At 41.3% G+C, this 21845-nt stretch overlaps 1 protein-coding gene and 1 long non-coding RNA gene across 2 annotated transcripts; both read right to left on the bottom strand.

The window, feature by feature from the left end:
- Positions 1–1961: 1961 nt before the first annotated feature.
- ZC3H15 (zinc finger CCCH-type containing 15) lies at positions 1962–14363 on the bottom strand. Its single transcript, XM_066189511.1, has 10 exons — positions 14224–14363; positions 12561–12662; positions 9612–9723; positions 7963–8115; positions 6810–6901; positions 5546–5728; positions 4731–4877; positions 4427–4531; positions 4068–4194; positions 1962–3843 (listed from the first exon to the last, which is right to left on the bottom strand). Exons 1-10 carry the CDS (start codon positions 14299–14301, stop codon positions 3650–3652), a joined length of 1293 nt encoding a protein of 430 aa, XP_066045608.1. The 5' UTR covers positions 14302–14363; the 3' UTR covers positions 1962–3649.
- A 1290-nt stretch (positions 14364–15653) lies between these two features.
- LOC136292948 (uncharacterized) lies at positions 15654–17447 on the bottom strand. Its single transcript, XR_010722010.1, has 3 exons — positions 17383–17447; positions 16856–17001; positions 15654–16208 (listed from the first exon to the last, which is right to left on the bottom strand). It is a non-coding gene; the product is annotated as an uncharacterized lncRNA (long non-coding RNA).
- Between the last annotated feature and the right edge of the window lie 4398 nt (positions 17448–21845).

The raw sequence follows: 21845 nt of genomic DNA, 5'->3' as shown, positions 1-21845 counted from the left end.
GATGTCTAGTTTAGTTGCTTGATCACTCTGCAGTTTCAGTAAGTTATTATGAAGCAACACATGTAACAGGAATAACAAATGATGTTTATGAAACCTCCAAGTATGTTATTTGCAAGATATATAAGCTTCCCCAAATTAAGCCTGCATTACTTACTATGCTCAGGTAATATTTAAAAGGGGCATTAGCATTGCAAAAGCATTAGAATTCAGCATTCAGAACGTCTTGAATCCAGCACTCAGAACACAAGTTTTTGAAAGCTGTTATTCCACATCCAACTAAACTGTGAAAGAAAACAGGAATAAAACCACACTGATTTGTACTGGTATGTGTACATTCTTTCTAGTTTAGTCTGTAACCAACACACTAAATAAACACAATCTATTATGAGAATACTGAATTGCCAAGATAAGTACCACTGCTTGGTCTGAAGTTTTATCAATAATAAAACCTTCTCTTGATAAAAACAGTTGGGGAGCACTTTCCATTAAGAAATGGCAACACTTCTATTACAAACAACTCAGAGATAATGTAATATTTAAGGTCAGTCCTGACAGTTAATTTAAATTTTTTTTTCCAGGCCTTTGTGAACAGTGCTCATTACAAAAGAAAGTTGGGAGCTGTGAGTAACAAAATAAAATTCAATCACACAGGCTTTAAAAAACTCTCAGAACTTCAAAGAATTTAAAGCTAGCCAGTTTCAGCAGTCCAGGCAGGTTGTGTGTGTGACTGAAACGGGATTTTAATACACATCAAAATTTAAAACCAACCAATACTCTACCCCCACAACAGCAAATACCAGGAAGAAAAGGCAGGGTTTACTGCAGCACCTTTACCTGGTTTTGTCCAGTACCAAAGGTGCTTCCAAAGCAGTGCCACTCAAGTGTGGTCCTTCGAGGTTTGCTCAGGCCACAGCCACATTTCTCACATAGTGCTCGTGTAAGTTAGGAGGAAAGCAAGGGGACACAAACACTGGCCTAGGCTGCAAGGCCCAGAAACCAAGTTTATTGCAAAGGTGTTTCTCACCTGGTTTATGACGCTTTACAACCTGATCTGAACCCAGCAAGTGTCCTGAACTGAGCCTGCTCGCTCTTCTAACAGTGAAATACTGTATTTTTGGCCCAGACAGACTGGGTAGTCACTGAAATGAAGATACCATTATTTCTGAATTGAGATTGTATCACATTCTTCCAGAAGTGACTCACTGACTTTTTATCAGAGCAATTTCAGGAAATGTGCACCAGTAAGAACAGCTCAGTGACGTCACATCCAAGTGAACTCCCTTCCATCACACTGCTCATTTCCTGAACATTAATAATTCATCCACCCCAAGACTTGCCAGTCGTTTTCAACTGAACATTTATTGACTGAAACCCCATTAGCTACAAATCCAAGGTGCTTTAGATGAGCAGAGGAAGAACTTTCAGCAGCCCATGTGAAAGCAGAAGGAACACGGAGCAGCCTGTGGTTCCCCACCTCAGAGGTCTGAATTGCTCCCTTGAAGAGCATCACGCTGCTCTCATGGTTGGAAATCTGGGCAGGGCCAGCCCAGCCAGGAGCTGTGCCAGAGTGAGTGGAGAGGAAAAAGCAAACAGGGACAGCCAGCTCTTGTTTCCTGCTCATGTGAACTCATCTGTCAACAGCTACTGCCCAGGAAAATCAGGTTTTCTTCAGCTAACTTATAGATGTTCAATGGATTTCAGTGACTGAATGTTTAAATGACACCTCTACAAAGGAGCTGTGCATCACAACCATCCTTTTACACCCAAAAGGCACACAGGCACTCTCTGCCCACCCATCAGTCACCCTGACACTCCTCCACTGTAAAATTCAAGTTACACGAACAAAATGTTGGCAAAGATTTTAAGCTGTTTACATCAGTGAAACAGGTAAGTATTATCAAAATGAGTATTCTATACAATAAACCAACCCCTAAGACACAAAACAATGAAAGCCACTGTCATCCTTGATAACGATTAAATTACTTTTATTCCCATTTAAAATATACAACTTTGAAAAATTATGCAACATACATTCAAATGAACTGCATTCTTAAGTGTCCTGATAGCCAGGTATCCTGGCCAGTATAATACAATAATTCATCAGCTCTTGTTTATTTATGGCCACAGGAGAAAAAATCTGCATAAATAAATATTTGTATCTGATAGTGCAGCTTTTCCTTAAACACTTACATTTAGAAGTCAATTTCAGTAGGCCTCTTTCTCCCAAGCACTGCTTCTTGTTCCTACAGGAAAAAAACTAATCCCACCAAGATCCCAAAAAAGGCCAAAAGTTCTAAGCCTGCTATTTTAGAAATAGCATTCATGATACAAGAGTCAATTCAGCAGTGCCAGAAATAACCAGTAAAGCTAATATTACCACCCAGAAGCAGTTTTGGGAAAGCTCACTGACAATGCCATAACTCTTACTGGTCTGGAAGTTTAAGAGCTTTAGAAAAATCAATACAAAGGGTATCATCAGTAGAGCAGAGCTGTGGCAGACACCACAGATACCATGGCAAGGAGGAGCAGCCGATGGCCCCTGGAAAAGCACCACTGCTGAGAAATCTTTATGGCAGAAGGATAAATTGAATTGTGTGCAGTCTGCAGGGTACAGCACCTGAGGGAACTTACCCCTGTACAACTTGCTGTTATTTAGAGGACACCGAAGGGATGACAGGCATGGTTTGGACTGTAACATCCCTGCTCTGCAGAGCCTCAAGGCTTGGCTAATCTACAAAAGACAGTGGGGAGAGAATGAGGCTGGAATAGCAGTCAGGGATGTAGAGCAGGTATTACATCAGTTAAGGGGTGGGCAGGGAATAGGAACAGCAAGGGAGAAAAGCTGGCTGCTGCATCAGAGTAGACACTGCATCAAGAGTAGACAAAAAAACTGTAACTGCAGGTAGCTCAAACTGAACTGAAGCCAACATCATCACTTCCGTATCAAGACTGCAGAGCAAAATATCTACCACTCTATCAGAAAATCCAGGTCTTTAACAGTTTGGTATGATATCCTAACTTAGCAGAGAAAAATCAACACAGGTATTTTAAAGTTGATAATTTTTATTTACAGGTTTATTGGCAAAAGGTGGTGGGAAAGTTTAAAACATTTTAAACAGAGGGCACCGCACTGTATTGTCTGAAGTATCAGTTCACAATCTTCAGTATCCAGCTGATCAAATAAAGCTAATCACCACTTAAAGAAGCATAATCTGCATCAGCTCCATTAGAGAACCCTGCCTAAAAGCCACTTCAGGCAGTTCCTAAATCAACACAATCACTAATCAAAAATGCAGTTTTTGTGAAGGATGTATACTTGGGTTTTTGTACTGTACCTGATGTCAAACTGCCCACGCGCATACCGGCAAAGCAGTTACACTTCCTACTCTTAGGTGAAAGTTATAACCTCACTGTCTGCAAATTCAGCTGTCAGGTAATTCTGAACTACTCTGAACGTTTTACTGTGAGCATAGTCAAGACTGGAGTAGATGAGATTGAAGGAAAACATTCCTGGTATACCACGTGCCCATCATATTCAGCTGCATAACCATAAACATCTTGTTTAAGAATTCTATTCAAAAAGGAGAAAAAAATGTAGTCAGCTTTCACTTTGTCACTTAGGTTTAATTCCTCGCTGGAGCTCTTTAGTTCATTCTTCTAAATCAAGAGTGTTTAGTTCTTCTTCTAGTTCGTCCAAGTCCTCTCCAGTAAAGAGATTTTCATCAACTGGAACTGCATCAATTACTCCATTTTCCAATTCTCCATCTCCATCATTATCTTCATCTAAATCATTTTGCTCGCTGTTGTTTACATCACCACCAGAAGCTTCACTTAATTTATTATCTGAAAATAAACATAATTCTTAGGCACTTCAGTGTCACAACTTCGTTAATCACCAATTGAATTCACAATGCTTTACTAAACACGCTTTCAAATTTGGAAACTATGAAGAATTTACTTTATCTGAAATTCACACAGACTTGTATTGGCCAAATTGCATGGACCTGGTTAATATGCAAGTCTGGCTAATTAACTATGAGAACAGGTTGGAAAAAAGAGTAACTTACCATCTTTTTCTACTGAAGTGTATGTGCTGAATCGCTCTGGACTAGCCACTGTAATGCCAGTCTCCTCCACTGCCTTGGGGACATACAGGTTCAAATCTACATCATTTATGCACACAGGGTCTTCCATCTGGAAAATAAACCAAGATGCTCTGCATGAATCACTTTTCCACAAAAATCCTCACTTCTGCAAGATTTCTACAACATCTGTCACCTTCAACAGGAACCTTCTGATAAAATATGCTCTGTGGCAGTAATAAGAACCAAGCTTATTACAATTTCATTGTAAGGGCTCTCAAGCTGACATTTTTCAAACTTGAATGCAATTGGAATATTCCTTGATTTAATGCTGTTTCCTTTACCTCATCATCATCTCCTGCTCCTTGAACATAATGGGTGTCATCTGCTTCTTCATCATCTGCATCAACCAACTCCGGCCTGAACTCAAACACTTCACGCCCACTAATCTAGCCACAGGAAAAGAAACCTTCAGTTATCACTTCATGGAATTTATACTGCTTACAAAAAAGCCACAAACAAACAAATCACAAAAAGGAAAAGAAAGTGACACACAATAATAAGCAAAACAATTTCAGGCCAGCTACCTCTTCACAAAACTTTATTTACTTGCTCTTCTTACATTAAGAGTTGGACTGTAAAACTTACCACCAATGCTTTGCCAGCTTTGAAATCTGCTTTTCTCCTCTCCATATCTTGTTCAGCCTTATCAATTTTTTCTTGTCTTTTTCTTCTCTTCCATGCAATAAAACACTCTAGAGTAATTTTGGTAACATTTGGTCCTAAGGCAGCCCGCTGTCAAGTAAAGAGACTGATTAAGGCTAGAAACTCTTTCCAAAGGCTGTAACAAATTGGATATTTAATTACTCTTTTCCAGAAACTAATTAAAAACATTTCTTTCCAAGCCCCTCCAGACTCTTACACTGTTAAACATGCATCATCATCTTAACATTTGACTCAACAGGCTATTTTCCAGTTAGTGAGAGGAGTTGGCATGAAAATTATTAGGAGAAGTGGAGGAGGAAATGAAGGAAAGAGCTCAGCTGTGCTCAAAGTGACACTGCCAAGCAATGGTGACAGAAAGAAGCAGAGCAGCAACACCTTCAGGCGGCCTTGTGCTCTTGGTGTTGCTGCTTCCTTAGAGAGTTAAGGGAGAACAAGGAGACAGTGAGCTGGGGATCAGAAAAGCCACAGAGGCAGTTGTAACAGCAATGAGAAATAGCAGTTAAAGAGAAGCCTCCTCAAAAAGGGTAAGCAACAGCTGCACTAAGTATGCAGCTATAGTCAATTCTATTCACTAGGTAATATTTCTAAAAATCATGAATCAATGCTATGCATCCTCTGCTCTGGTTCATAGAGCTCTAAAAACATCTAATAGGTTTTTATTATAAATTAGCAAATTTTTTACGTCTCTCTTCAGATTACAAAAACAACTACCACCAAAAGGTACCTGACAACTTTACCTCTTTTTCTATTAGATCTTCTAATGAGATTTCATCTTGCTTTTCTTCCTTCTTCTTGTCTTTCTTTAACACAAAGCCTGGAGGGAGGGCGTGGCGATACATGCAGTTGTCTCCTCCGCCCGGACAGACCCAAAACCATCCGTACTTGTTGTTTTCAATGGCATCAAGGAAGTATTTGCACACCTGGATAAAAACAATGGTTGGTAGCACAGGGTCCCCTTTCCATCCCCAGCATTTTACACTCCATGTCACAAGTTCAGTAAGCCCAAGTCAGTTGTGCTCAGGACAGAAGGAACATGTGAAATGCACTGCTACTAAAAACAGCAAAGTAGCGCAACTGGGTATCTAAAACTCATGTAGCCAACAGCTTTTTCTGCCTCAATAGGATCCAAATTAAAAAAGACAAGATGACACAAGACTGGCAACTCCTGCAAAGCCAGCTGCACATCTCTTTCTGCTCACCAACACTGGTGCAGTTTTAAACAATAAATTGCCTCACATGCTGTTAAACCTTCCAGCTCTGGATCCTGAGGTGAAGATGCCATTCTAGGACCTTTTAACAAGCAATTCAGAGTTTATATTTAGCCACTGAAATGTTCAACTTTTTGCAAATTTAGGTGGTATCAATAGATTATTTAATTACTTGGTATTGAAAAGAAGGTGAAATTGTCTCAAAGAATGAAAAAGGGATTAACCTTTTTAAAGGTTAAATCATGCCATTTAGTGCAGAACTAAAAATACTGTTGAACTTAGAGCCCATGAATTACAAATTACTCTCAATTCATAAACTGGAAGAAAATTTAAAAGCTTATAATACTTGTATGTCACCCAGTACATAGATAAGTCAATATACATCACAGTCTGCCACAGTCACTGCAATAACAGACTTCACTAATTGCAATAATTGGATTTTCTAAGCAATTAGGATGCGTTAAATATACTGCTGAAACCTCGAGCATTTCTATCAAGCACTTCACCTACCATCCATTTGTAATGTACATGAGAAAACTTTTTATGGACTGAAAAGGGTCCATAAACCAAAGGGTTGTGGTTTCAGTTTTTTAATTTTTAAAGATACTACCAGAAACAGTATCGCTCTGCTACTATCAGTCCACTATCAGTCATCTACTCAGAATATTATTATAGTATTTCATTCTAAATTTTCACCTAATGATAAACACACCTAATGCCAGACTGCACTGCACTTAATTCCTTCTTGTATAGTTCATTTAAAAAAAAAGAAAAAAAAAAAGAGAAGACATACTATTTGGGTTTTGGGTTTTTTCTTTTCCGCCTCACCATGCTTCTTGTTCACCACTTCTTCCAGCTTCTTCTCATCCCAGTTGTCCATTGTATCTAGAAAAAGACAACAGATGGTTCCACAAAGAATTCCAAATACTGAACATTGCCAGTAAGCTGCTTTTCTGCCCAGGAACAGTTTTAATATGCAATTCTTACATTTTAAGTAACTTATACAAGGGAAAATAAATTCAGGTTCTTAAAATACTGTTTTCAAACTCTCCTATGCCACTCAAAAGACAATTACATCAAAAGCCCTAGAAATTTTAATTCTGAAGTGCATGAAGTATGTTTCAATTAAACACTCAGTAATGTGTAATTCCATCTGTACACAACTGATTGTGGACAAGGGAAAAGAAGAAAAGCAAAGACAACTGAATAAAAGAGAATGTTGATGTTGGAGGGTAACATCTAAAAAAACAGCTAATCTAACTTGAGGCTTGAAAGAGAAAATACCAAATTATCTGTGCTGAAGTCAAAAGACGGTTCCACCAAAAGAAGCAAATCACCAATGACAACATTAGCAGTGAATCTGTGGGAACCCATCAGATACATTTAGGATGACAGAAGCTAAAATTCAAATAAAGACTGAGACACGAGGAAATGTGAACAAACCAACTTCTATAAAATCTCTCATGCCTGCTAAGTAAAAGTAAAATCCAGAGTACTCAGCCAACAAGTCATTTGGGGAGAGAAAATCACAGAACAAATTCCCAAGTATCCCCAAATGTAGAACTGTGCATGTTTGGCCAAACACCAGTAGCAGTTCTGGTTGCTCATTGCACTTCCACCTTTTGCACTTCCCTTCTCCAGAGCTTAGGAGGGGAACAGCAACTGCCAGAAAGGTCAAATATTCAAATACTGTTCAACTTGTGACTTGTGAGACAGAATGCATGACGCTGCACAACTGAAACACCACCATTATTAGTAGGTCATACTTCTTTTTCTAGGTGAGGTCTAAAGAACATTTGAGAGCACACTTGGAGGAAGTTTCAGTGTTGCTCAGAACTTGAAAGGTCGTGGGATAGGTTGCCTTAGTCACTGTTCTTCAGGATAAGAAGACTCTTAATATTCCAGTTTCAGAATAGCTTAGCAGTGACTTTCTACAATAATTATACCTTTTTCAAGGTCTTCATCTCTTGCATCAATGTAGACACTCCGTTTTTCACACTTCCTTTCCAAGGACAAATCATGAGAAAACTTGCACTTGTCTCCTTTAGTGCACTGCCCTTGCTTGAAGAAAGCACAAACTACAGATTTCGGGTCAGCACCTGAGTGGAGAAAGTTTTGAGATTTTAAGACTATTTTTAAGCAAAAGTGATATATTAGAAATTGTGAGGATATGTAGAGAATGAAAATACATTTTCAAAATAAAAGTTTTTTGAAGTGTTCATGGTAAGTACATAATTCATGTCCTGAACATGCCAGATTTATTTTTATTGCATGGTATTTACAGTAAGTATCAGAGCTGTCATTAAATTGTTTAAAGAAATATGGGGTGCCTGAGCAAACCATTCATTTGTGTATTACAATACATCAGAGAGATCATTCTGTGCAACTTCTTCCTTACACATGAAGCTGTTTTTACCTCTAATACACAGCAGAAGGGATCTTCTGGTTGTAAGCCTTTTCCCAACACATTACAATAAATTACAATAATTTAACCCACACTCACTCAAACCACCTTTCTCCTTTAATATTAGAAAGAAAATGGCTGAACAGAGACCCCCAAATAAGCAACTGTTGCTCTAGTATGAACTATCCAATCACCCTCACTACAGTTTAAGTAAAAATCATCCCACTAAAGAACCATTTGGCATTAGGAGGTCATTGGGAAAAGCAATGAAAGAAGCAGCTCTAAGTGTATTTATGAGACATGACTAAATCAGAAATACTTTACTTGTAGTATTAATTAGGTTCTCACAGAAGATTTTAGGCTTGAGTTTTTCACATGATGATTCACTATTGATTAAACTGAAAATGATTTCAATATGTACAACAACAGCCGTTTAGAATGTAATCTAAAAATCTGGGTAATACTAGTTATCTGAAATAACTCAAAGTCAAAAACTGCTTGATTTAGAGAAAACTGATCCAGAAAGCTGCAGGTCACAAACAGAAAAGTGTCCTTTGTTGCTGATCAGTGCCACAATGAGTAAATACCAGGTTTGCTTTAAATACATGAAAATCACACTTCTTTTGTCAAAGATTATTGCACATGAGCTCTAGAAGATTGGCAAATAAAAACTTGGTAACATCGCAAAATTTGCTTGTTCAATAACCAACCTCAAGAGAGACCCAAACCAAATTAGCTACTGCTAATTATGAGGTCTGATACAAGTAACTGGGAAGTTTTTACTCTTCTGATTTGAGTACAAGTCTTCTGTTAAGACAAAAGTTATGATCTTATATTCTTTCTTTGGATGTTCACACTTCCCTGGGGAGACAGGCTGCTTTAAACAAATACCATCACACAAAAATCATGCCACACATCCAGAAGCACCAAACTGATGAATCAGAACACAGCCAAGGATCTTCAGCTGTGCTGACACCACCAGTGCAGCTTTTGACATTCTAATGATCTACTGATCCCAGAGGACTTCCCAAAACAATGTCAAATTGTGACTGACAAAATACCTGGTACACTAGATGGAGGAGGAAATAGTCACACCTCTTTCATTAAAATATCAACTGGTGTTTTTGAAGGGTTATTATACCTTAACTAGTTATACTAATTAGAAAACATAAATGAATCAGTTAGTCACACCTTTGCTAATTTTCTGTGCAGCAACCACAGGCTTGAAGAGCTCATTTAATTCTTGTAATTCCTTTTTCTTGTCTTCTTTCTTTAATTTCTTCTCACTTTCTGATTGAGCAGCCTATATAAATATAAAACCAGGATGTCAGGACTCACTTCACATGAACTGCACATTAAAACAGATTAAATCATTCAAAATTAGTTTCAAGGGTAGGAATAAAAGAACCTGTGAAGCCAAGAAGGCTCAGAATCGCTGCTCTTGTGTGTGCAGCTGGTGCCCTTTTCTGGCACTGACCAAATGTCCTGGGATGACTTTATGGTGCTTGTAACCCCAGTTGTGTGTTGTGTTTATGCTGGATAATAAATTCTGCACCTTTAAGAGTAGTTCTGAGAGCAAAGAGGGGGAAAAAGAAGGGTGGAGTTTATTTTCAGAAACTGCACTTCCTCCCCTGTATTCTTTTTTCTGTCTGCAGCAGGAACAGCAGCAGAGAGCCCTCCTTGCCTTTTCAGCCAGTTTTTTAGCTAGCTAAGGCAAACTCCCAGGGCAGGGAGTTGGCAGGGCCAGCCAAAAGCAGGACACCTGTCCCACAGAAGGGACAGCACATCTGCCAGGGAGGAGAGGTGCTGGCAGGGACCTCTGGTGTCACAGTGACCCCTATTGCACCTGCACAGCTAGGAGAGCCACGGAGAGGCATTGAGACTTCCAGATATGCACAAAAAAAAAAAAAAAGTCCTCTACATGCTGCTTTGCTCTTTCTACCTGATCTGCACAGGCAGAAATTCCAGGAAATCAGTCCAGAGAAGTTGGAAGTGCTTTCAGAACATAATTTAGAATGCTCTAAAAGTGTTTTAGAACTTGGATCAACTCAATGTATGAATGTTTCACTGCCTAACTAAGCACCAAAGGCAGGAAAACAAGCTCATCTAGGGAAGGAAAACTGCAGTTATTAAGTAAAAATACCTGACTCTGCCTCACCCTTTTTTGGATAAGCCAGAGCAGGTGTGTGTGAAGACCAAAGTGGGATGGATCCACATGGAAGAGGACATGGGAGAAACATTCCCAGATCAGATATGAAAGGAGGTTCCAGCAAGGTGAGGATCCATCTCTTTTTCAAGACAACAAGTGACAGGGTGAGAAGCAAATGGCCTCAAGTGACCCCAAACAATGTTTAGATGAGATTTTAGGAAACATTTCATCACTGAAAGGGTGGGTCAAGCATTGGAGGACTCTCCAGAAGTGACCAAAATGTGCAGATGTGGCACCTGGGAACATGGCTTAGAGGTGAACAGGCAGTGCTGGGTTAATGCTGCACTCAGTGATCTTACCCTTCTCTACCCTGAAGGATCCTGTGTTTACTTGACTCCTGTCCTTAGGGAAGCCAGTGAGACCAACACCACTAACAACTATATGGGGCACTATTTTCTAAAATACAGTGTAGTATCAAAAAAGGAGCTTTGTTCTCGTGCTGACTTTGGCAAAAATACACCAAACTGTTTTAGAAAGGAATCAGCAGCTTGGCTAGTTTTCCTACTGAAAGTTCACAAATGCTATTTTAAATAACACACAGACCCACGTGTCAGCTACAGAGAGTTGTACTTTAAGAATGCTTTTGTTTCTTTTCAGAGCTCTAAAAGCTTGAAGATGAAGCTTGTCTTTAAAAAAACCCAACGAACCAACAAAAAGCAAACAAAACCCCCCAAGTCAAAGAAACAAATGAACTAAAGAAACAACAACAAATCAAAAAGGGAGAAAAAAAAAACCAACAAAAAACCCGCCACCACCAAAGCTGAAACTGACAGCATTTCCATTTTAATGTCATGATATGAGGAAAATTGCTTTTTAAGTTCTTTCTCAGGGACAATCCTAACTGAAAGCTGTTCCACAAGGTAAGAGAGGTATAATCAGGTTTAAAAATTAGGTCCTGACATCCAACAGTCAATAGCCACCAGCATTTCAGAAATAACATTATTTTAGGCTGGCTATTTTACATATTGGTATTTGTATACATGCCACAGATCCAGGGATTTCATACACAACTTTCAGAACCCATGTTTTTGAAGTGACATCAAGGAATCTTTTCCACAACAACAACAAAAATTATTAGATTTAATGACTCTTCGCTTTTCTAGCTGGGCTTGCTAGCTCATCCCTGTTACACATGGAATGTATCATGACATCATGAGCTGAGCTAACACAAGTGTAATTATTTTACAGGCTTATTCATAGAACAGAAAGCTGGGTAAATATTGAACAGCCAGCTTTCCTAGCACTGCAGGAACAAGAGACCTGGATCATTTCCATCAAACCCAGGCTTTCTGACTGAGTAGAATGTAAATGCTGTATCTCATTTCATCACCCAGAAGAGGCAAGTTGCAGAGAGTTGCTCAAAATTTCAGAGTTTTTGGACCAAAGAGATGGAGACTTGACAGACCTGTGTCCACTTAAAATTGTAATAAATACCTCTGTAAGCAGAAGAATGAGGACATATAGGTTTATTACATTTTAATCTTCTTTCAGTTCCAGATTTAGTAACAACTATTGTTAATTTGAATTGCTCACTGCTTCTCAAATAAGGTGGGAATTAAAGAGAAAAAAAAGTGCAACTGTACTTTGCTGACAGGCAGTACCTACAATTTAATTTCAGGTACCCTTAAACTGAATTATGCTACAATCAGAATACTATGGAGACAAAGATCACCCTGACTAGTTGAGTTTGGATGGGATGCAGCTCTTTTTTCACAACAAAAGCCAACCAAACAACAAAGTAAAAACCAACAAAGCCCCACACTCTGTACTACCTGTACACAGGTACATCATTTACAGCTGGACAAGCTTTGCACAACAACTGCCAGCTGGATCTGTGGAGGAACAGCTCAAATATCTTCTCCCTGAGTACCTGACCACCTGAGAGATGATTTGACTGTGCAGTGGGAAAACATTCCACAAGAAATGCTTACCTGGCGTGGATTCTGCTGACCAAACTTCACCTGGTGAGTCACAGCCTTGATAAACTTCTGCTGCTTTGCACCTTTTTTATTCTTCAGGCCAAATGTTTTGTCCTAAACCAAGACATAAACACAGCCATATTAATTTAAAAAAAAACCCCAAAATAAACCCCAAAACACCAGAACAGCAGAAACCTGTAATATATTACTTTTTATTTTCAAGTATTGGCAGCTTTTGCTTTTCTAACTGTGCTAATTTGAAGTGAAGTCTTTATCCTACATCAGGTCTAGACAAGGGTTTCTACTTCCTATAACCCACTGTTTGAAGCTTCTGCTTACTGCCTAAACCAATTCTTCCTCTGTATCTTCAGCTTTATTTCTAAGGAGGAGCTTTTATATCAAATCTATAATAAAATTCTCAAAACAAAACAAAACAAAACCCCAAACCCAAATAAACAAAGAAACCCCCCCAAAAAACAGGTTACTTTTACATGAGTAACTGAGGCAGAATTTATTTTTTGTAATTGAAATACCTGCCTTAAAAACTTACCTATGCCTTTGATTTTCCTCCTTGGAGGAAAAAGTAACAGATGTTTACCCAGCTAAAATAGCTCAGTTCAAATATGGTTTTGGAAGCCCTAACAATCCAAAAGTATATTATAAAAAAATGACAAAATAAACAGCTCCAAGTTTCCAGACTCATGCTATTTTCACTCACAACCTGTTCCCTATGAACAGCAGCTTCTCTGTTACTTGGTGCTGACTGGAGAAGTCAAAACAGTTAGTTGGGAAAGAACATTTATCATTTACCCGCTTGATTTCCACTGTAAATACAGCATGGAAAATACAATCCCTGTGTATTTGATTTATATAAAAAATTATTGTTAACAATCAATGCCAGCCTTTCCCCTTTCAGCTACATTTCCTTGTAATAACAGCAGAATTTTTCTGGGGCAGCTGCATTCAGCAAGAACCTCAAGAACTTCAATGCCAGGAGAACACAAGACCAACTGCTCTAACCTGACCTTTCCAAAAACCACAGAAACAACAATCTGCAAGCTCAGATTTAGAGGAACACACTCACTGCACGGGTATTTCCCCTGAGCAGCACCTTTCATGCCAGCAATTCAGGCAAATATTTCAATTTCTGCAACTACTCCGCTTGTACTCTCAGCATGAACTCACACACAGAGCACAGACTAACACACACAGCCCTCTAGCCGGTTTTTATTTTCAGCCTGGTCACACGAGGGTCAAATTGTAACAGAACCCACCGCAAATCTGAGTGAGGAGCCAAGGAATCATCAAGGGATCTCTGGATCTAGAAAGGAAGGGATCTCTAGAGATCACCCACAAACCCAGACCCAGCGAGCCGCGCTCGGGGAACACACGGACCCAGCGGACGCCGGGATGAACACGAGACACGGCGAGGAAGAAAAGACACCGCAGCAGTGCCGTGCTGTCAGATCGCGTTCAGGCCCGCCGCAGGCCGGGCCTGGCGATGTCCCGGCTACAGCTGGGCGCAGGCAGCGCACAGCAGCCGCTGCTCCCCCGGGAACACGAGGCCTCGGCTCCGCCATCCCGGATCCTGCGGGCCGGGAAGCCGCGGGGAGCGGCGGGGCCCAGCGGGGAGAGGCCGCGGCGGGAGAGCGGCGGCCTGGGCCCGTCCTCTCACCTCGATAATCTTCTCCTTCTTCTTCTGGTCCGCCTTCTTGCTGCCCCCCGCCGGCTGCTGCTGCTTCTTGGGGGGCATGGCGGGGCGGGGCGGGGCGGGGCGGCTCCGCGGGGCTCGGGCCGGGCCGGGCCGGGAGGCGCCGCCACAGGCCGGGACGGGCTCGGGCCGCGCCGCCGCCGCGGGGGAGGCGCAACGGGTCCCGCGGGGCACGACGGGAACGCGCCCGCCGCGCGCCGGCCAATCGCCTCCCGGCAGGCAGCGCGCGCCGCACGACGTCACCGAGGCGGGCGGGGCTAGTGACATCACGCCCCGGGGTGGGGCGGGTTGCGTGACGTCATCACGGGCGGGGCTAATGACGTCCCGAGCCGGGGCGGGGCGAGCTGCGTGACGTAGCGTGTGGGCGCGCGGTGCTCGATGGCCGGGAAAGCGTCAGGGAGATGGACGCTCCTCTAGTGCGGTTCTTCCCTCATGAGGGAGAAAGGGCCGCGGGCGTCCTCTCAGGCGACTCGATCTGAAGGCGCCCGTCAGGTTCTCGGCGTGCGGGTCGCGTTTGTTGCAGAACCCGGCGCAGTCTGAGCTTTTGAACTCTAGGAAAAATGGGCGGGTTTAATAGGCTTACGAGTATTAACTTCTTCTCCAGGGGGCGCTTAAAGCTGATTTTAATTTTAATGCGGGGAGCATACATGTTCAGGGAGAAATATGTAGCAGGCTGTACCTTCCTAGTGCCTCTGCCACTGGGGAAAGGACAGAAGGCAACATGCGGCCGGGAATTTAGGATTAAAGGAATATATGTGCTCCAGAAACTCGGGAGAGACCCCAGAAGGGTATGGCACAGTGGGCTCTCTCCCTTTATTCCAATAAAATTGATTCTTGCAAGATTTCTCTGTGTCCTTCGTGGACACTGGCTTTTTGCAGCGTGATTTTCCACACACTCGGAATCTACTGCATCCTAAAGGACACACAAACCAACTGAATGTCAGGGAGAAAAGCAGCGTCTCCCAGGCTCCATCAAGCATCAAGTGACAAATAAATCTGAACTCAGCTGCTCTCACGGTCCTCTCTCCCCAGGGAAGGGCTTCCAACAGAGTTCAGGGGGTGTTGGGACAATGCTCACAGGCACAGGGAGAATTCTTGAGGATTCTGTGTCAGGCTGAGAGCTGGGACGTGATGATGAGCTTTATTTACGCCATAAAGTAAAACACCAGAAGTTTAACCTCAACAAGAGGAAGAGCTTCTTTACATTGACAGCCCTGGAAGAGCTGCCCAGGGAGGGGATGGAGTTTCTCTCTCTGGACGCATTCCAAACCCACCTGGATGTGTCCCTGTGTCACCTGCTCCAGGTGACCCTGTCTTGGCAGGGGATGTTGGGCTGGGTGATCTGCTGAGGTCCCTTTCAGCCCTGACACTTGTGTCCTTCTGTCATTCTTGTAGGTCCCTTCCAGCTCAGAACATTCTGGGGTCCACAGTGTTCAACAGCCATTTGGCACACATCACTGCTCGTACACTCTAAAAGGCTGGAATGCTTGGGTCCTTCCGTTCGGATTCTAGACAATCTGCATAATACTTGAAAACAATTTCAGATTTTTTTTATTTTTTTAAATTTGTGACTCTTTTGCTCAGTCACAAAGAAGCACAAAACAAGGGGAGGTCTAGGAGGTTACCTGATTTAACAGGCATACTTGTTTACAGTGGGTCAGATTTGTAATAATTAATGATTTTTTTGATTCATCAGTAAAGACACAGTAACACGCAATGGGGGGAGCCTGACACAGGAGTAATTTAGTCTAAAAATGAGCCTTTCTTGTTTGAGTTATTGTGACAAATTGCTGGCTTATGTCAGTCACGCTCCTGCTAACATCACTGTGATTCCAGAGCCAAAATGTTTTCTTCTCCTGTGAAATTCATTTCATTTGTGGCAGAATCCACTGTATCTTCCAATTTAAAAGAAAAATTATTCCCGTGTTGTTGCCTCCTTCCATTGTGGTCTGAAAAAAATAGAGAACGTGAAGATTATCATAAATAAAACACATAATGAAAAGATGAATACACCTAAGCCTGAAGAACAGTATTTTATTTCTAGTTTCTAGAAATTTATGCAGCTTGGTTGTAATTTGCATCCAGCATTAGATTTAGAACTAGCTGAGGCTAGAATTATGAGCTAACACAAGTCAGCACTGTCTACAATATTTCATTTTAAAAATCCTAAGTAACCACAGAAATATCAGGCCTAACATAACTCGAGCTTCTTGACTTTTTTCCACCTCCTTTGCTATACCTCAAAAATTAATATCATTACTCTAGTTCTTACGAGCACTGATTGTTTCATGAGTAATTGAATAAATGAGAAGTGGGTGGTTCAAGAGCTCAGTGAGCTTTACTAACATTGTATTTCACTATGGTGTGCGTGTGCATCTTCCACAATTAGAATAAGCCCAGTTAAATACATTTTCCTGTTCTTCCCCCCCAAACAAAAAACAAGCCATGCATTTCTGCTAAGTGAGAGAGTTGAGTATGAACCTACAAAAAACACAGCCAAAGAATTGCTGCTTGTATCCAAATTGGAACAAAGAGCAGTCTCCAGATCCTTCCTTCTCTGTCACAAACCAGCTGTAGAGTTGTAACTCCTACTCACCTGCGTATTTCTTTTACATTTGAGTAATACAGGCAAGGACACTCATTTCATCATCTCCCCAGCTACACGTTTTCACATTTGTGATAAAACAACACTTTCAGGCTCTAGCCCTTTGACAAAGATTCTTGAAATTAGGAAGGTTTAGCCTGGGGAGAAAAAAATAAAATAAAATAAATGGGCTCAGGGTTATTATTCTCTGCAGCTACATGAACAGAGGTTGCCATCGGGGGGGTTCATCTCTTCCCTACCCCCCAAAAAAACAATAGGACAAGAGAAAGCAGACTCAAAATATGCCAAAGAACATTTAGATTGGATATTAGGAAAAAATTCCCTGCTGGAACAAGATGTTCCAAAGAGTCACCTTCCCTGGAAAGATATGAAAAGTGTGTGGATGTAGCACTTTAGGACACAGTTTAATGATGGACTTAATGATCTGAAGGGTCTTTTCCAACAGAAATGATTCTGTGAAACTAAACAAAATTTCAAACGTCTTAGAAAAAAGCCTAACAAAAGCAATATGAAATCACTTCTTTCAAGAGGCTGTCTCTAACTCAGTCTTAGAAGGGAGGATAACCTGTTAAAGCCATTACACTTTTCCTCAAGCTGCCCCAGTCTCCAGTGGAGGGTTTTATAGGACAAAACCTAACTTAATTGGTTAAGTCTGGAGGCTTCTAGAGACATTCTGGCTTATGGTGAGAGCCACCTGAAGAACATTATGGGTAATTTCATTTCCTGATGGAAAGGCAGGGTATTTATAGTGCTCTTGGGGGACTGGTGGAGTTTTCATATCTCTGCTGGAACTGTTGTGAAAAGTGAGTGTTGTTGTGGTATTTTGCGTGTCAATTTCTGTTTATTTTTTTGTTGTTGTTGTTGTTATTGTTTATAGGTAAGACCTCCTGAGGAGAGGCTAACTAACACATTTCCATTGCTGTGGGAGTTCTGAGTCAGCTGTGGTGCTGTCCCTGGCTCTCCTGGGGATGGTTGGGGTCAGGCTGTTGCTGTGGTGACAGCGGCTGACTGGGTGCGTTTAGGGTGCCTGCTCTTTCAGGGCACTCTGCAGAGCATCTTCATGGCACAGGGAGGCCTGAGGAGGCTCTGGAGGCATAAACCGGTTTTGGTGGGACTGCCCATCCTGAGGAACTTCTCCCTGCAAATGAGGCTGTGGTGGTGGGTGAATTACTCAAACCCTGCGACCAAACCAGAAGTTAAAACCCCCTAACTCTCTCTTTTTGCCACCTGTTAACCCTTAACATATTCAAGATCATTATAGGAACCACCTCAAGGTGTCACAATTGTCCCACGTTCCGAGTACCTGTCCCAGAAAACAGTGTAACTTGTACAATCAAATTCTGCTGTCATTTGCAGAGTGGTCACAAGGGTTCACAAGTTGTAAGTAAAGGTGCTGAAAAGGTGTTTGGTTGCCATGTATGCGTATATCAATTTTATAATTAAATTAAGCTTTACAAAAGGTCTTTCCACGTCAGGGACAGTGCAGTGAAGTCTGAACCTAAATGAGTGTGGAAGAAGTTATCCCCCAGTTGGTCAGGTTTTATTTTAGGAAGGTGTAGTTTGGTCATATTAATACTGATTGCATTTTTAAGCAAAGCTGTGGTGAAGGTGATGTCTTACCTAAGTCTTAGAACCTAAAGCTTTTACTGAATTAGGTCAATCTTGTTATGCTAAACGTGGTGGTTTTCCCTGGTTTGTAACTATTGTATAGAATGGCATTTTTTTTTCCCCTCAGAAGTGGCTTTTTGCCTCAGAAGAAGCAGGTAGGTGTCTCTCTAAGCAATCTGATCTGAGTCTTTTGTATCCATGAAAAAAATCCCTTATTAGGTGAAATGGGAGAGGTGATGCTGTCAGGTAGAATAACTGGGCCATTTAGGGAGCAGTGCTAGTACATATCTGTGGAATTTTAAGGTTTTTTTTTTCCCTGGAAACAAGAGTGCTGGTTGTGAGCAGGAACTTTCTTAGGTTACTGGGTACTTTCCGACCAATGCTCCAAAATTCAGTGTGAATATTCGGGGTGACAATTTGGTCAAAAAAGACCATAGTGATGCATAGGAAAGGTAAAATTTGGTTGTAGCAGGGGAGATATTTGGTACCCGTGCTGGTGAAGTCTCAGTCAAATGGTCAAATCACTGTGCAAAAGATTTTGAAAACAATATGAAGAGTATCAAGAAGAGTGAGGAAATGGTCCAAAAATGGAGAAAATATGTCTGTTTGAGAGCATATCTGTGACAGTGACCAGGTTGGAGTCTGAGTTTGTTCTTATTTTTGGCTTAAAAAATTAAGGGCAACTGAATGCATTGTGTACTTGCTTTTACGTCCTATGTATTGATATAAGATGGAAATCTAGGTTAAAAATGGAACTGTACTTTAGGAAGGCTGGAAACTTTGAGCTAAATTGGTGTCTAAATTTGAGCTAAATTTGTAATGAAGTTGAATAACGTAATATTTATAGTGGCGATGCAGTAAATGGTTTTCAGGTAAATGTGGATATTATTTAGGGAATTGTAAAATATTTATATGCAAGTTGTTCGTGTTGAAGTTGGAAATAAATGGTTTATGAAGTAGATCAGCTCTTCGGAAGAAATGTAGATGATTCTCTTAGCTAAATCAGTGAGGGTGGGCAGCAGATTGAAACTGATGGGATTTTGGTTGAATTTTTATCATTGGTAGCAATGGCAGCCTATGTCTGTGGTACTGTTAATAGGGGTAATCATATTCCTGGGCTGTGCATCTGTTTGCCAGGAGACAGCAGTGGTGGCAATGTTTGGGTGCCAGGCTGTTGCTGTGCCCATAATGGGTTGCCGTCCATGGAGTGTTGGGGGTGCCAGGCGGTTGCTGTGGCCCCAGTGGGCTCCTGGAGTGTTTGGGGTCAGAGCGCAGCGCTGGGCACGGCCTTGGGCAGGGCAGGGGGAGGCCTCAGGAGGCTCTGGAGGCTCCAGATGGGCTTGGCAGGATCAGCTGTGCCAGGGAAGCCCTTCTGCCAGCAGGCCTGTGGTGATGGGTGAGTTGTTTGCACCCTGTGACCCAACCAGAATGTAAAACTTTTAACTTGCAGTCAGGCCTTAGAACAAGATTTCATTCTTGATGCTGATGATGCTGAAATATTGTGCAATTGCAGTAAGCCATATCTGTGTTAGAATATCCTCCTTTCCTCATTGTTTGACCCACGTTATTTTTAGTGCAATCGCATTGTATCTGTCAAAAAGAGTGTTCTAGAAATAAGTTGCTGTCATGGTGCAATGCAGTTTCTAAATGACATTGCAGGTACTTGAGACATGTTCTGGTACTAATGACAGCTTTTTTCCTGAAATGATTTCTTTAGGGTTCTTGTAGGTGGAAATGAGTGTTCTTTAAGCTTTAATGAAATGCTCTCGAAAGATGGTGTTGGACCTAAACAGTCTTGTCTTGTGTCATGAGGTCTTTCTGGGCTCGGATGCACTGCAAGTGATTGCATTTGTCATTTTCCACTGAATTTCTGAGCCATAGAATAGACTCGTTTAAAGAGTTTAAAGCAGCAAATGGAGAAGAGAGTTACAGATTTTTTTTTTGCATTATGTCTGTGATTGTTTGCAATGATCAGGTTCTGTTCCTTAACCCCCAGGAGAAATGCGAATCATTCTGGGCTGAATCCGTAATTTGTAATTAACTTTCAATTGTGAGAAACATGACATTTATGCTAGAGATGCAGTAAATGGTTTTCCAGGTAGTTGTGGATCTTACAGTGAAAGTGCAAGTTACTTATCTGCAAGATATTTGGATTCCAGATAGGAACAAGTCTTAGTAACTTGCAGTAGAAAGGTCATGGTAATGGATTTTTATTTTCTAGCCCAAAGCTCACATCATCTCTTGTGAGCCTGGCGGCCAGGCTGTGTTGTACAGGTTATCAGGCTTCTGAAGTGATGTCCCATTTGATAAGTGCCGGCAGGAACTCTGATCCTTTATCAATGTAGTTGCTCAGTGTCTTCATTACAAGAATCTCTGTCTCTGGTTCTGTTATGGCAGTTGTTCTGATCGTAGCAAGAAACTAGTCAAAAGCTGCGCCTCCTTTAGCTCTGAGCAGTCACAAATCTGAATTCCAGCCATGTGGAATTGTTCAGGCAATTGTGTCTAGTTACTATTGTTCAGCTAAAGTTACTGGCATTTGGTTTTTTTGCTGCCTCAACCTGCTTTTGTGCTAGCAATGCTTTGCAATTAAGTAATGATTCTTTTCTCCCCTTCCCTGTACACTCTGCTGTCTGCATAAATACTGAGTTGGAAAAAATGTGTCATATTTTACTGCGACCTTGCATGGTGCAGGTGACTCTCTTAAAAGATTTGCTTCTCTGTAGTGCAGCAGATAATGTTTTGTACTGCATATGTAAAGTGAAAGTGTTCAAACTTTTCTTTTGGCCAACTTTGTGGATGATTTCTGCCAGTAAATCATGAAGAGGAGGATTTTGTTGTGTATGCAAGTTCCAAGCTTTATTGTCCTGAAAAAATGGTGATTCTACCTGTATTAGAGTTCAGGCTGGCTTAGGTAATGTACTGCAGTCCATGATTTCTTAAAATATTCATGTCAGTCCTGTATTTTTACTGTATTAGAAATGAGTGTCTGTGTAGTGGGCTGAAAACATTTGTTTAACTGTAAAAAGTTAAACAATTTGGAATCCCTAGGATCTTTGGTGCGGTTCCTTGGAGTTTGATCATGTTTTTTTGTAACAGCAATTTTGTAACCTGGTGTAATCACCAACGAAAAAGCTGGCAGAGTAAGGCTTGGTTTTATTCTACTTGTTGGTAGAGGGCACTTGATTTCCTCCATCTTCCAGTATGCTTTGTGCCTACCAGAAAAAACAGGGTGCTGTAGGTCAGGGTGAGCAGGACTCCTGAAATGGCAGCAAACAAACACCTTTTCTGTAGGTGGGAGGGAAGCTGCATGCTGGTGCAAGATGACCCTGCAATTACTGGGTACTTTGTGCTGTCAGTAAAGGAATTCCAGTGA

The sequence above is a fragment of the Chamaea fasciata genome, unplaced genomic scaffold, assembly GCF_029207755.1.
Source record: "Chamaea fasciata isolate MVZ Bird 193981 ecotype frontalis unplaced genomic scaffold, bChaFas1.0.hap1 SCAF_8, whole genome shotgun sequence".
NCBI classification, from domain to species: domain Eukaryota; kingdom Metazoa; phylum Chordata; class Aves; order Passeriformes; family Sylviidae; genus Chamaea; species Chamaea fasciata.
This window is presented reverse-complemented; position numbering and strand designations above follow the sequence as displayed.